The 14,822-nt window shown below is 40.1% G+C and overlaps 1 protein-coding gene across 2 annotated transcripts in view; it reads left to right on the top strand.

Annotated features, from left to right (window-relative positions):
- Positions 1-14,822, top strand: part of MCTP1 (multiple C2 and transmembrane domain containing 1) — a 283,726-nt gene that overhangs the window by 100,790 nt on the left and 168,114 nt on the right. For both annotated transcript variants that reach the window (XM_054810646.1, XM_054810645.1), the window contains exon 2: positions 7,030-7,144. In XM_054810646.1, the coding sequence (XP_054666621.1) occupies positions 7,030-7,144 (115 nt within the window). The remainder of the gene's footprint in view (positions 1-7,029; positions 7,145-14,822) is intronic.

Here is a 14,822-nt window from a genome sequence, read left to right as displayed (position 1 = left end):
ACAGCAGTTGCTTTTCACAGAAGAGACCAGATGAGCTTTTAATTTGTGATGTAACTCGGGGTAGGGTGGGGGAGCAGGATGGAGTGTAGCAAAACAGGGAAGGAAGCTGTGGTTGCTTTATTCAAGAATAAATTTATAATCTTGGTGGAGAAGGGATTACTTGTTTTTATTTTCTGTTTGCTTTACTCTCTACATGTGATGCTGCAGAAGTAAAGTTTCATAGTAGATTTGAATGAGTAAGTGGCAGCAAACTGAGTTTTCCATCCCAAACCAGGATGTGGAGACAGATGGAAGGAGGAACAACTTGGTGGAATCTCTTCTGATAGCTTTGTCAATATTTGTTTGGTTTCCTTTGCTGCCAGATAGGGTTAGTGCTTCAACTGAAAAAAAGTGATTTCAAGTCTACTTCTGAATACCAAAACTTTCAAAATGTTAACATGCTTACATCTTTTATTATTGTTTCTGCATCTATTCATTACATTTTCAGAAGGAAATGTAGCAAGCTGTTGGCAGTAGTCAGTTTGAAAATGAGCATTTGCTTTTGGTTGCTTTCCAGCAAAATCAAAGAGCAACAATTAGTACAGATGTCACAAAAAATATTCCCATTATTCTGCAGACATAAGTGGTCAGCAGTGCTATTTGATTCTTATGGGTTTTCTTTAACAAGCAGATTAAATAGCTCTTTTGGCCATGGCCAAAAAGCTCAGGAAAGAGGCTGAATCTTTTATGCATTTGTGACTCTTACTTGGCCACAGTCTAGTTCCTGACAATATAAACAGTCACACTCAGAGCATACAACATACATAAAAATGTGTGTGTGTGTATGTGATTGATGCTAACTTTAAAAATGTCTTTATTCTGCAGAAATAATCTGGAATTCATGCTTCTTCATAATCAGGACATCTCAGACTGGCATGTATGCACTGTTGCCATTAAGTGATAAAGAGCACATACACAAAGTCCAAATTTTACAGTTGATCAGTACATTTTTTCCAATTCAAAATCTTCACAACAACAGTTGAGGCTTTTCACATTCGTTATAAATAACACATATCTCGTCTATGGGAAACATCTGCTGCATGACAAGCTTTAACAAAGTAGCCAGTCCCATTTGAAGCACATATGTGGTTAATCAAAAAGCACATTTTTAGTGCATATCAAATGCTACTAATAACTTCTGCACATTTCCAATAATATTTAAAATCCCAGAATGTTCCTTTATATTGCTATTGAAATGGATTCACATTATACACCTGTCTTCTCGTTTAGGGAATACAGAAAATAGAATGAATGAGACAAAGTGAGCTGTGTAACTGCTGTTACTCAGAAGTTCCTCAGTTCTTCCTGACTTGCCATCAACCAGAACACTAGTATGCAATGTGTTGTTTAGAACACAGCTCTTAAGTTGGATAAGTAAATACTCTCAGCAAAATTAAAAACTGCTTGTCACTTTATTGTCATAACTTTGAAGCACAGTCAGTTCCCATTAGTTGCACTGACAAGGAGTTGACAGCCGCTTGGGTAGTCAGAATTTCCTAATTTCTTGCAAGCAGGTGTTTCCAAAGCATGAAGCTTTGACAAATGAAAGTGATCTGAAGAAATCAATTTGAGCCAGGCAGTAACTGGAGTGGAAAATTCTGCTTATGCAATATTGAAGACAGTTGCATTACTTAAATTTTTTTGATTTTTTTTTTCTGTTTGAGAGGTGGAAATATTTCATGCCATGCTGTGAACCCTTGACTGTTGATGTTCTGCTTCTTCCTCCTTGCAGGACACTTTGATTTAATTTCATCTATTGTATGCAGCCGGTTTATTTCACTGTCCCATTTCCTGACAACAGCCCCAGCCCATGGACAGTCGGTGCAGCCCGATCTCCAGCTTCCCTTGCCACTTCTTTGATACAACTCCTCTTACATTTCCCCTTTCTGTTATCTACCAAAGGAAGTGTTGATTGCTGATGCCTTTGTTTTATGCTGGAAAAAATAAGTGCTTTTTGCTTATCTTATCAATGTGTTCTGGCAGAATATTGAAATGGAGCAGCAAATCAACAGACCTGTAACATGTTGCTTAAATGACTCAGATAAGAATACCGATTCAGTCTAGTTCATGTGCATTTCCAAAAGACACTTTTAAGCATAGGAAAACGTTAGCTTTTTTTTTTAGCTGCTGTATTACTATTTTTTTTTCCCTTTTTGGAAGGGGGAGTGTGTTAGGGGGAGTGTGTTACAGGTGTAGGTTGTTTTTTTTTTTAAACAGCAGAATATTTTCCGTTTTGGCATTGAACAAACTATATCAAATTTTAGGATCTATTCCTGTGAAGTGGTAATTCTTTTCTGCAGCAGAGAGTTGCTTAAATCTCTTATATCCCCTGAATTGCTGGCACAAAGTCGACTAGTGTATGATCTATAAATCGTAGCAGAGCAGCAAAGCCATTGATTTCTTGGGTTGGTTTAGCTGATTAATTGTTAGAAATATTAAGAGTTTTGAAGTAGAGTTTCGGTACTTGTGGTGATGCACAAGGGCAGTTTTTTGTGGCAAAAACGGTAGTAATCTTCAGGGTCTCAGTCGGGGAGGCGTGAATGAGTTAGCCTGAAATTGTATGATGTGGTTTGTAAGAAGATAGCAGAAATGATGTTACTGATTCTCATCTTTTAGCGATTAATTGCTAGTCTGATTTCAACAGATGTACCCTTCACTTGGGTAATGCCTAGTGACCAGAATCAGATTCAGTCTGTTTTATAGTATGTTTTTAACAAACTGTGAAAAATGATACGATGTGGGAATGGTGGTGATTGTAGCCATCCTGGCAGTTTCCAAGTGGCGTCATTTTTCTTGCGTGCTGAGGCAGAATTGGGTTCTGACGGGTGAACACGTCTTACGGTGGAAGCACTGGACGTACAAAAACTGGGATAGCTTTTTCCTTTGTTACTGATGTGCAGCTGCTCGCATGTACCTACCCATCAGCTAGCTAACAGTCTTTTCACATGGTCGACGTGTTCAGCTGTAAAAAATAGTTTGTTCATCTAGTTGTTAAGTCGCTAAATCTGGAAAACACAGTGAAGTGTCTCTCATGGTGTGAACAGAGGTGCAAGTACTTGCCTAACTTTTCACACCAGTGAATCGCAAAGGTTTTAGCAGTGAGCAGCTTCATGACATAGCTGCAGCCAGACCTTCCAGCTGCTCTGGAAATTTTCTGGGGAAAATTCAATTCATTTTTTCTTTATATGCCACAGAAATGGTAGTTAAAAAAAAAACAAAATCAAAACCTTTGATTACCCTCACAACAAAGTTTGTGCTTTGCGTCAGCTTGGGTAGCAGAAACTCCTCATGGATACTAGTCACAGGCGTGAGAAAACCATTTTTTTTGTTCTAAGGTGCACAGACTCTTTGCATTGGTTTTTGTGTGGCAGTGGCACAAGGCCTGGGCAAGGGCACGCTCCTCCTCAGCTCCCCTCGTCTTGTACGTCTCTGGAGTGATGGCAGATGTCCCAGTAAACGTCTAAACCCCAGAGCTTCTGTGACAGTGAGACAACATATTATTTTATCTTGTAGACTAACAGCTTAGCTCCATAAGCGTGCTTAATACGCACTCATGCAGTAATGCTGTCTTTGATTTTTGGTCTTAAAATACAGTACCAAGCGTTTTCCAGTTAGAAGTTAGCTGTTCTGCTGTTGGTTGGTAGTTGTTCTAACAGAGCGTCCTGTGTCCATCATGGGCTTGCCTTGTGTGTCCTCTAACATAAAAGGGTTCAGCTGACTGACAGCTAATAAATATCCCAGCTGAATAACAGTTGTTGGGCTAAATTGGAACCGAATTGAGAAAATATTTTATTTCGGCTTCCTGGCTTTGTGGGAAATAATAATCTTTCAGATTTCATTTTTCTGTCGGGAGTCAGAAGTGAGTTGCAGCTGCAGATTGATCGAAGTGCAGGCTATTGGAGAAGTTCTCCCGGATATCTCGGTGAAAGTGAAGGCAGTGCCTGTTGTTGCTGTCGCTGTTTGGTACCAACAGCCCAGGGGGTTGGTGTCTGTGAAAAAACACATTGCAACGGGCTCATCAAAACCTCTGTCCTCACCTCGGCACGTTGTCTAGACCATCGGCATTCTTTAACTTCTCCATCAAATTCACTGCACGCAGGACTTCAATGTTTGTGCCAGATAATAAATTTCTCTTAAAACACATTGATTTGATTTTACGGGAGATTGTAGAGCACATGAATTTAGTCATAGTTGAGATAAAAGGAATATTCTAAAGTAAAGTAATGACAGGCCACTACTAAAAATTGATTCAAGGAATTAATTCAGGCATTGCCTTCCCATAGGCGATGTTGCCTATGTGAAACATTGATTCCTGGCCTTTATGGTCTTTGTCTGGAATCTCCTTATCTTTGTTAAAGAGTTAATAAAAGTAGCTTCAAGACTTTCTATACATTTGAGACACTGAAAGTGAAGGCACGCCCTTGCTTTGTCAGGCTTGGTGTCATCATCCTGCGGCAGTCAGCAAGAAACAGCCTTGTGGCTCACAGTAACTTCTAGTTGCGATGACAATTTATTTTTTTCCTAGCTACAGAGAACTTGTTTTCTTGACATGGAATGTAAAAGTTCAGAAAATTTGGTTTTGAAACTGTTTCATGATTGGGGCAAATGTAGATTTTTCATGAATGCTCTGAAATTTGTTGCCCAAACGTTTCTAACTTTATTTAGTTCATTACTGCAGACCACACAGAAGTATTTTGGTTTTTTTACTAGTTGCCATTTTAACTTTTGAACTTGTTAATTAAAAAAGGCGGTTGAAAAATGATTTATTGATAGTTGCATTTATTATGGCAACCTCGAGTTTTAATTGAAAGCTTCAAATGCTGCTGTTCTGATGCAGAAATACTGTTTTTACTTTCTAATATTTAGGGATAGTTAGCATCTATTTGTTTTTTATTTCATCTGTGTAACTGTCTGTGTCCTGTAGGCTTGTTGCTTTGCTCACCTGTGTTTCTGGCCTCCTCGAGCAGTGCTCTCTGAAAAACTAAATGTAAACATTAAAAAGCGAACTTGCATTGCAAGAAAAAAGGAAGGGAAAGGATTGAGAAGGAAGTGAGAAAGGGAAAAGAAGGGAGTAACACGGCACTATTTAAACAAAGGAATTTTAATGCAGACCTTGTGTTGTACCTTGCAGAGGAAGGGAGGGGGGATGCTGTGAGGAAGAATCGTGGAGGAGGTTGTAAATGCTGGGAAGGACCGTGTTTGTTCTAAGTCTGCAAGCTCTTGTCAAAGGACAAGAAAGGGGAAGGAAAGTTTTGTTGTTTATTATTTACTTCAGACACGTTTCTTCTTTTGCAATGCTCTGATGAATGCCGGGGCCTAGGATGAGGCTGAGGATCAGGCCAGTATGCAATTTTTTCCTCATTTCTGTCTGCAGCAGATACTAACCCTTGCGGGGGTGAGGTAGAAATTTGTTATTGTCAACCTTGTACCCTTCTGTGGTCAGTGCATTAAAAAAAAAAGGAAAAAAAAAGAGTGAAGTGTTAGTCATTGAAAAGAAGGTGGTGGGTGCTGTCTGCATGAGTCTTGCACGGTCTTGTGATGGTTTCAGGTGAGCTTCAGCAGTTACTTTACAGGGACAAAATTAGAAGAAAAATGTTGAGAGCTTTCAAGAGCAACACCCCTTGCCAAATCAAAGCTCATCTAACAATTTTCTCTGAGGTGCACTAGTTTTGAACAGTTTCATTGCTGTGGAAGTGGCGAGCGTATCAGTATGCGGTTTGGCCAGAATTGTGCATCTTGCAGCAAAAGCTGTTGTGCTAGGGCTCAGAGCTGTGTCTCTGGAATAACAAGAATAAACCCTGTGCTAAAATGCCTTTATTTTGTGGCTTCCTTCGTGCTTTACATTTATTATTACCTTAAAAAGAATGGGGGGCAGTAGGAAGAGAAACAACCAATGTTTCTTGCTGAAGTGGTGTAGTATTTAGTACACACATGGTCTCTGGGATGTTTCTATGATCCTGCTTTTTTTGTTGTGGAGGACCCATAACCGCATAATAAAATATTAATAGCACTGGTCTTAAAAGATTTAGTTTCTAGCATGAGAATCTGTAACAGTGGTGCTCCGTGTGTATAATGTATGAAGTTCCTGTATGTACTGTGAATGTATAATAGATACAGTTGTTCTAGTCTTAAAATTAAATGTGGTGTTCCAAGCATGCACCTATAGAGAGATGTGTTAAAAACTATTTTGCAAAAGCTTATACATATTAAGAAATACAATTTCTCTCCTTTGTCATTTGGGACAGAAATGTGTTTACTATTCATGGAGTTCCTTTCATTCTGACTTGCTTTATTATTATTTTCTTTTCTTTTTTTTTTTATGATACAGTTTATACAACTAACTAAGAATCTTATCTTTGCCCTGGCATACAGGGAAACTAAGAAGGCATGTATTACAAATGAAGAGATACAGCTGCATTTAATCTCTATGATTTTTCCCCCCCGTAACTCTGTACAAAAAACCCACATACCTTGCAAAGTACTGCAGTAGCTGACAAAATTGGAACTCACATATGTTTATTCAACACCTAGATTATCACTGTTAAATAAATACAGGGTTTGAGGGTACTGGTAATGATGAGTCCAAATAGTACTGTAAGGTCCAGGTCTGTTTTTTCTTATTTATTCTGCTCTAGTGGGCCAGGAGTGTGTGTGAATGTCCTTAAAAATGAAGGTTGCCATAATAAATACAGGTGTCCAAGAATTATTTTTCAATTACCTTTTTAATTAATAAGTTTAACCATTGAGATGTCAACCATTTTTTTGGCTTTGGGTTTTTTTTTAAAAGAACAGCAACAAAATGGATGCTCAGAAATTGTCATACTGGTGACAGGAGCGGGTTCCTTGGTGTTGGGGTATTAGCTCTGAGGTGGGGGAATGGGACATGGCCTTGTCTTAGTTCAACGGGATGATGATACCAAGCAAAAACAGACCTTACATGAAACTGTTAGTAACATTAACTATCGCATTTTTATTTTTTTTCCCCTCCAGAGAACAAATCTGGTTGGAACGAGTAATGCAGATTTTCCCTGTGAGGATCCCGGAATGTACCAGTTGGATATTACTCTGAAAAGAGGACAGAATTTAGCAGCACGGGACCGTGGAGGTAAGCGTGCTGGTGAACACTGCTTCAATGTTTGGGAAGTCACACGTCCGCTGGGTAAATTTATACCAGGGTATTACAGTTACCATTAAGGTTTGAGTTGTGTGTGTGGTGGTTAAACTCTGCTTAAAACTATGTAGAGGTTTGGCGTGAAGTAAAAGGAGCTAGGGCTAGCTAAACCCAACACAGGAGGAGAAATAACATTTACTAGTATTGGTTTCATTCTTCTCTAGCTAATTTTCCTCCCTTTTTAGAATGTTTCAAACTAAGGAAGGTGTGATAGATTTACTGTAACCATGCAGATTTGTGCTGTCTTGCTACTTAATTTGTTCCCTGACTGCTTAAGTGGTAAATACTGGAGCTGTATTTAAAGACAACAACGGTAAAACCCCTCTATTAGATATCTCCAGGCTTTACCTGTTCGCCAACCTGCTGGTCATCTATTGGCATTTTACAGTCTGCCCCGAGACGTGTACCACACACGTAGTTCAGACCCAGAAAGGATTCCTAAAAGGTGTCTTGACCTACAGGAACACAGCAGGCTGACTCAGTGACTCTGTACATGCAACTGCAGCTCATATTTAAAATTAGATGTCAGTAATCCACTTCCTGAACAGCAATGTGAGCCTATTTTGGATTGGCTGTAATACATGCCTTGTGAAAGCAAAAAAGCCATAGTAGAAATTTAACTGCAAAAATACTGTTGCACAGGACCTTTCCATGCTTACCTGATGAAATTAATTGACTGATTTCAGATCTCAAATATGGTGGCAGAAACCTCAAACACTGTTTACCTTGGTAGGAAATTACTCCACTGATATTTATGTCACTGAAACTGAAATTTTAGTCCACTGTTGCAAGAATAAACTTTTATGTATATTCTTCCTCTAGATATATTGATATTCTATGAAGATTTACCTGACAGTCATTAAAAATAGATACTCAAATGTTTTTTTTTCCATGAGCTAGAGAGACTTGCCCAGTTTCTGAATGATAAGGGTTGCAATTCGTATTCATCATTCATGTTGCAGTCATATCCATCATTCATATTATTTATAAAGGAACAAAAATGCGAATGTAAATGTGATTATTTGTATGCAAGGAGAACATCTGTAATTGTTTTTCCCACATAATACAGGAGTCTAGGTCTACAGTAAACAAAGGATAGGAGATGCGTCTCCTGAGGTGGAATCCTGGGGTCAGAAATGAATACTAGGTGCTGTATAAAATGTCAAGTGCTTTAAAAGGTCAGTTCTGAAAGCTGCTGCTTGAACAGCAAAGAAACCTCCTTGAGCTACCTGGGAGGCAACACAATAATAGTGGTGTTGCCTCAGCACTTGTTACTCCAGAGCCTGGACACAAGGGTTGCACTGCATGGTCATCACCCACCCTGTTCTGGAGCCTGTAATTCAGTTGGAAGGTACACACCCATCGCCTTTCAAAAGGCTGAGCAAGTACTGGTTTATCTTTTGAAAAGATGCTGGGGAGGAAGGTAGTTGTTGGGATCAGCTTTCACAGAATTGTCTCACAGCTTGAAATCTTAGCAAAACAGCAAGATGCCTGGGTTACTTTCTGCTCCCTTTCTGATTTTTTTCCTGTCCCTGAAAAAGCTCAGCCCTCCCATCGTGAGCAGCTAAGGGACCGTTTTACCAAGGTGCGTTTGCGCCTTAGCGAAGGGCAGAAGATCCTTCAGAACAACTGGGGATCTTACAGATGTTCTCCTTCCTGCATCGGCCAGATATGAGATCTCAACTGGGTTTGGGCTTCCAGGGCTGAGTCTTTGTTTTTAAGGGGAAAATACCGAAACAGCACCTTGTACTGGGACCCCAAGCTGGGACCCATCCACTCATGACTGAACGTCCTGGCTGTCATCCACTGCGTTTCTGCTTGTTTTCCCTTTCTCTTGGAGCTACTCAGAGTGAGATTATAGGACCACCTGCAGAATTTGAATGGAGGGGACGTTACAGGCATTAGACAGACACTTAGGGGGCTGCTGAATGGGAAGTCCACAGAAAGGGGCATGATTTGAGAAGCCAGTTTTGTCTAAATTCTTGACAGTAATAGTTGCTCTTTTTTATTTATTGTTTAAAGTGTCCCTGTGGTAGTCTCAGTGGTGTTCCACTAAGAAACTGGGTACGTAAAACTGAATTCTTATTAGAGGTTTATGTGGGTGCAAGAGGAGACTGAGCGAGTTCATGGAATAAAAATCCGCAAAGGGCATTGAAATGCACAGAAAACACATCTAACTGAAGGTCTTTGCTCCAAATTCTTGATGCCTAGGAGGACATTGGAGGGAAATAACATATGTGGCTGTCCTCTTGTGTCTCTGTTAGTGTCTGCCGATAGCTCTGATGGAGACAGAACGGTGAGGTCGCAGGACGGTTGGCCTGAGCCTGGAGCACTGCCTGCACGCTGCAGCAGCGCGTGTGTCATGGGCTCTGGGCCAGAAAGTGAGTACAGGACGGTCCGTGGCAGGCGCTGTGTGAGAACACGTATCCAAATGCCAAGTGGAGCTGCTAAGGCAGATGTGTTAGGTATTAAAACCAGAGCTTGGAAGATTTATCCCAGGACGGTCTCAGAGGAGTCTTATACTGAAAGTCTGTAACAGCCCGTAACACCCCATTCCTCCAAAACTTTTTCCAGATCCTCTGCTTAAAGCCTGATAATTGAACTTTCTCCAAGTACTGTGAATTTCACTCTGAAAGAGTACTTGAACTACATGGTAGAAAAGAATTTTGTTTTAATTTTAGCTTTTTGTTATTTAATTTCTGAACTGCAGTTTCACATATCTTTTTAGAAACCTGCTGCTGAACATATTGCAGTCTTGGAATTCAAAGTTGAATTCTCATGTCGTGAATGTTCTGCACACTTTGTCTTCCCCAAATTTGTAAAAAGTGACACCGTAACATTCTCAGAGGAAAAGGGGAAAGATTGCAGCTATATTTATGTGACTAGTCATGCCAGCATTATCATGGCTATTAGTTGACAAATAGCACCATTGATAGTCACAACAAAAGGAGAACAGCAGATTCTTCATGAGAGGACCAACATCTTGCTGTTGTCTTCTCAAATGATTGAAAATAATCCTTCATTATAATAGGCAATGGTTATGCTCTGGTGTGTGCAGTATGACAGAAGGAAATTTTAATTCCTTGTCTTCACAGGAAATCCTGTCTTCAGTCTGATCCAGCTTTCCTTCCCAGTACCGCACAGCTGTGGTACTGTAACTTTATCTCAGCTCTGTGATGGACAGTTTGCATTTGTGCTTCTGGCAAAATCGTATACTGACCATAAATGTGGCTTATAACACATGCCTTATTTAAGCCCATTCTAAAGTAAACTATATGGTTGGTTCATAGAATCCCAGAACCCCAGAGTGGTTTGGGTTGGAAGGGACCTCCCAGCCCACCCAGTGCCACCCCTGCCATGGGCAGGGACACCCTCCACTAGCCCAGCTTGCCCAAAGCCCCATCCAACCTGGCCTTGAACCCTGCCAGGGAGCCAGGGGCAGCCATAGTTAGATTTAAAAATTTGTTTTCTGACACTTTTTTCCATAAGATTGGGAAAAACTGTGTACTGTTGGATCTGCTAAGTTGGTAATATTAACAAGTTAACTACATCTTTATGTTTTCAGTTTTAATTTCTCTTGCTTTTTGTCATATACAGTGTTTGTGTAATATCATGTATATTTTTAAGAGTTTTTCCTGCAGTTAAAATTTTTAAGTTAAAAAGACCCTGTTAATTTGTTGCTGGTCTGCAACTTCTTGCATATGGAGTTTGTGTGGCAACTTCACATTGGTAACATGCCTTTATAGACATTTTGCCATATCTTAAATGTTGTTTTTAAACAAACAAAAAACCAGCCAAAACCCCTTGTGGTTGATCCATTTTGAGATGCAAGCTGAAATGTTGTAGCACAATTGGCGAAAAGGAGAATTAGATCTTAGTCACTGTTTTTCTACGATTCTCTTCAGTCAAAAGAAAGATATGAAAATATTCTTTGAAGTGTTTTAAATACATTTTCCTCACAGTGTTTTCTTACTTCACTGCAGCCTGTAGTTCACTAACCTTTTGTGCTTTTTGAGAAATGTACAATACTGGTTTGCCGCTCCACTTTAGACAAAGTTGGGAATTAAGTAACACAGGTTAATCCCCAAGATTGTGTGTCATGCCAAAAAAAGCAGGCTAAATACATTAATTTGATCTCTTCTGGCTTTAAAATCTGTAATTGTTAATTATTATTTTTTTCTGTTTGAACAAAATGCATGAAGATTGATCCAATCTTGCAAAATAGCACAAGGGAAATACTTTTCTGAGCATAAGTGAAGTGTTCGTTAGCTTTTTCATGATCAGAAGTAGTGTATTTTCTTTGTGAAACCTTACAGGTTATCGTCGCCTAAGGCCTTAACCCCTAAATGGATAATATCGCCAGATCTCTCTGTCTCTGCAGGGACAGTTCAGTAAAGCTTCCTAACACTAGAGAGGGTAGATTTAAGTGGCTGATTCTGGAACTGAAACCTGCACCCAAAGATGGCAAGAACTAAGTGCCCTCGTGCAGTGCAAAGACTGCATCCCAATTTGATAAATTCACTGTTTCCAATACAGAATATTTGTATCAATAAGAAGCTAGCTGCTTAAATTGAGATTGATTGAGGGAGATGACTGTCAAAACCAGGAGGATCTGAAGAACTGTAGTAGTGCAAGAACATACACAGTCTTTGCATTTTGTCTGGCAAATAACTCTGTATACATCCACATTTTCAGGATCTAGAAGAAAAGTAAGTGTGAATGGGATAACAAGTAAAGTGAGATGATTAAGTAAGCCTTTGAGAAACTTTGTGCAGTTACAGAATATTGAAAGCAAATATGCATATGGCAATGCATTTAAAATTATTGAAAATTCTTTTCATTTAAGCCTAACTACAGAGCATGTTACTTATGTTTGAACCGTGGGTTTCACTGATGTGGGATACTGAAATTCAGTCCTTAGCTTGATTAAAATACAGTGTATACAGTGTAGCTTTGGAGATTGAGAAGCTCTTCATCCTTACGATTCAGGTGGACGAGGTTTGTGGAATAAACGTTTGCTTATTGTGAAATACTGCTAAGTCTGTCATGCAGCTGAGAATGACTGGAACATGCCCCTGTTCTGTTTCCTGGAGAGGGGAGATGAGAGGACTGTTGGTGTAAATCAATAGTGTAGTGCTTGCACCGTCTTCCGAATGTGGCAAATAGTCACAAGGCAATAACCAAAGAGAAATGCTATCTGTGCTATAACAGATAGCCAGATGCCGATTTATTTTTAAAAGGCCTTTGGGATCAGTATTTTCATGGGAACATTCATCAAAGTAGGTCTTTAATTATATTTTTATTTTAACATATTAATTAGGTGTGGAATTTGAATGCTCTTTAATACAAAGGAAATCAGATACTAGTTTTTGGATGCGAATCAAACGGTTTATATTTAGTTTAGATCAGAATGGGCAAGAATGTTAGCTTATATGAAGGTGCTTCAGAAGAGTTATATTAAGTTTTATCTGAGTCAAAAATACACTTAATAATTTTAAGAACTCCTGGGGATGTGAATGTCTGGTAGAACTAATTTTTAAATGCTCCATTTCTTTATTACAAAGATAGTGAGGATAAGATGCTGAAACAAGAAATGGCAGCTTGACATGCTTGTTACTCTGGAATTCATGTAAATATATGTAGAGAAGTGTGCCAGCATTCATAGTGTGAAAAAACATTTACAGGATGTTTTAGTTAAAGGTACACGCTCGTTAGGTAGGCAGTGCTTTATGTCTGTATTTGAGTAAAGATACCTAAGATTTAGGAAGAGGCTACTGCAGTTTTGTCTCTTTTTTTCTGCAGAGAGGTTAGCTTTGGTTAAAGAGAGTTGCAGTCCGCATTTCATTCTAATTGTCAACAGGTAGAGATCATAGAGTCATAGAATCAGGGAATGGTTTGGGTGGGCAGGGACCTCCCAGCCCACCCAGTGCCACCCCTGCCATGGGCAGGGACACCCTCCACTAGCCCAGCTTGCCCAAAGCCTCAGCCAACCCTCATCACAGATCAGCGTTGCCCAGTGTAAAACATAGTCTGGGAAAAGGCTTTTCCATTTCCTTTCTGCTTTGCCTTAGCCTTGCTGCTGCTGTTTTGCTCTCTGCAGGAGCGAGGTGGTTTCTCCTTGCCGAAAGGTAGCCATATCTCACGCGGGGTCCTGGTGGCAGTGACCCATACCTGATGGTGATGGGGAGCCGCGTCCTTTTGCAATGTTGAAAAGCGAGGAGGAAAGAGCAGAGAGGAGTAGTGAGAATCGGGGTTGCGCACTCTGCTGATGCGCTACAAGCGGCTTTGTCCATCTGAGTAAATCCCTTTGGGGGACGGGGTCGGTTGGTTGCTGTGGTTCCTCCTGCTCTCACTGCCAGGTCCCTCACTGCGTCTGCGCCCCTCCATCCAGCAAACAGCTTACATTAGGTCTGCATGCACCATTCTTCTTCTAATGTGTCTCTGTGTTTCTATCATAGCCAGGAATTCTTACGCACTCTAGGAAGTCCTCACCTGTTGGTGGTACCCCAGCGTCCCCCATGAAGACTTCAGAGGGAGCAGCTTCTGCCCTTTGCATGGGAAGCTGAAAAAAAGTCGGTCCATCATTTGCACTGTACTGATCTCTTGCTCGCCCTTGTAATTCAGTAAGCTTCTGACCTGTCGTGTTTCTCAACACACTGTGGCCCTTGGTTTTTCTCCTCATTTCTCCATACCAAGAGGAAGGAAGCACCTGAGGAAACTGCATGGCAGCCTCCTAAGAGGGTGGCTAAGTGCCCTTTCCTAAGCCTTTAAGAGAGATTCTATTCCCATAGTAAGATGGACTGTCTTAAGTAAATGGTGAGATTATTAAATAATTTGAGAACACAGCGTAGGAGCCGTTCCTTGGCATTGTACAATGAAAATTTCTACAAGAATTCCAAAATAGACTCAGTCCTGATACTTCTGGAGACAGCAACAGTTGCTGTGAATTTCCCCATGGCAAGGTCTGGCAGAAGCTGCCTGCGGGCGCTGGCTCTGTGCCACCCTCCGCAGAAACTGGCAAGTACAGGCATTTTTCAAACGCCGCTGTCAGTAGGCTCATACACTTCACCGGCTTCCGCACAACCATACTGTTTAGGCTTCCAAATAGAAGATAGGGTTTTTTTGGAGCTGCAGAGTACTTTCAGCCAGAATCTACATCTGTGGGTAGCAGCCTCTTTAATTTAGTGAAAAATTGAATTAAGAAATCCCAACAATAATAATTCCCCAAATGGAGATTTATTTATGGGAATTATAGAGCATATGCAGAAATGTTTATTGATATGACTGAGTGAATATTGAAAAAATATAATTATGAAATGCAAAAATAACTATTTTTTCCCAACATTTTTTGATGAGTTGCTTTTAGGCACTCAAAATTGAAACTGTCAGTTTGCAGTACGCTGGGAAAAGTCATACGCCCCAAAAATGGCAGTGGTATTGAGATGGACGGTGGGCTAAATAGGTTTATTGTAGGCTCAGAAATCACAAGCCATATTAATCAGCAGGCTTCATAAGCATTTTATGTACACTCTAGATTTTATGATTACTTAATTTATTTCTGATCCGTTGAAGTTGATAGTAGAATCTCCATCAGTTTGAGTGGGCCAGAATT

The sequence above is a fragment of the Grus americana genome, chromosome Z (assembly GCF_028858705.1).
Source record: "Grus americana isolate bGruAme1 chromosome Z, bGruAme1.mat, whole genome shotgun sequence".
Classification (NCBI taxonomy): domain Eukaryota; kingdom Metazoa; phylum Chordata; class Aves; order Gruiformes; family Gruidae; genus Grus; species Grus americana.
Note: the sequence above shows the minus strand (reverse complement) of the source record. Positions and strands in the feature narration are given on the sequence as shown.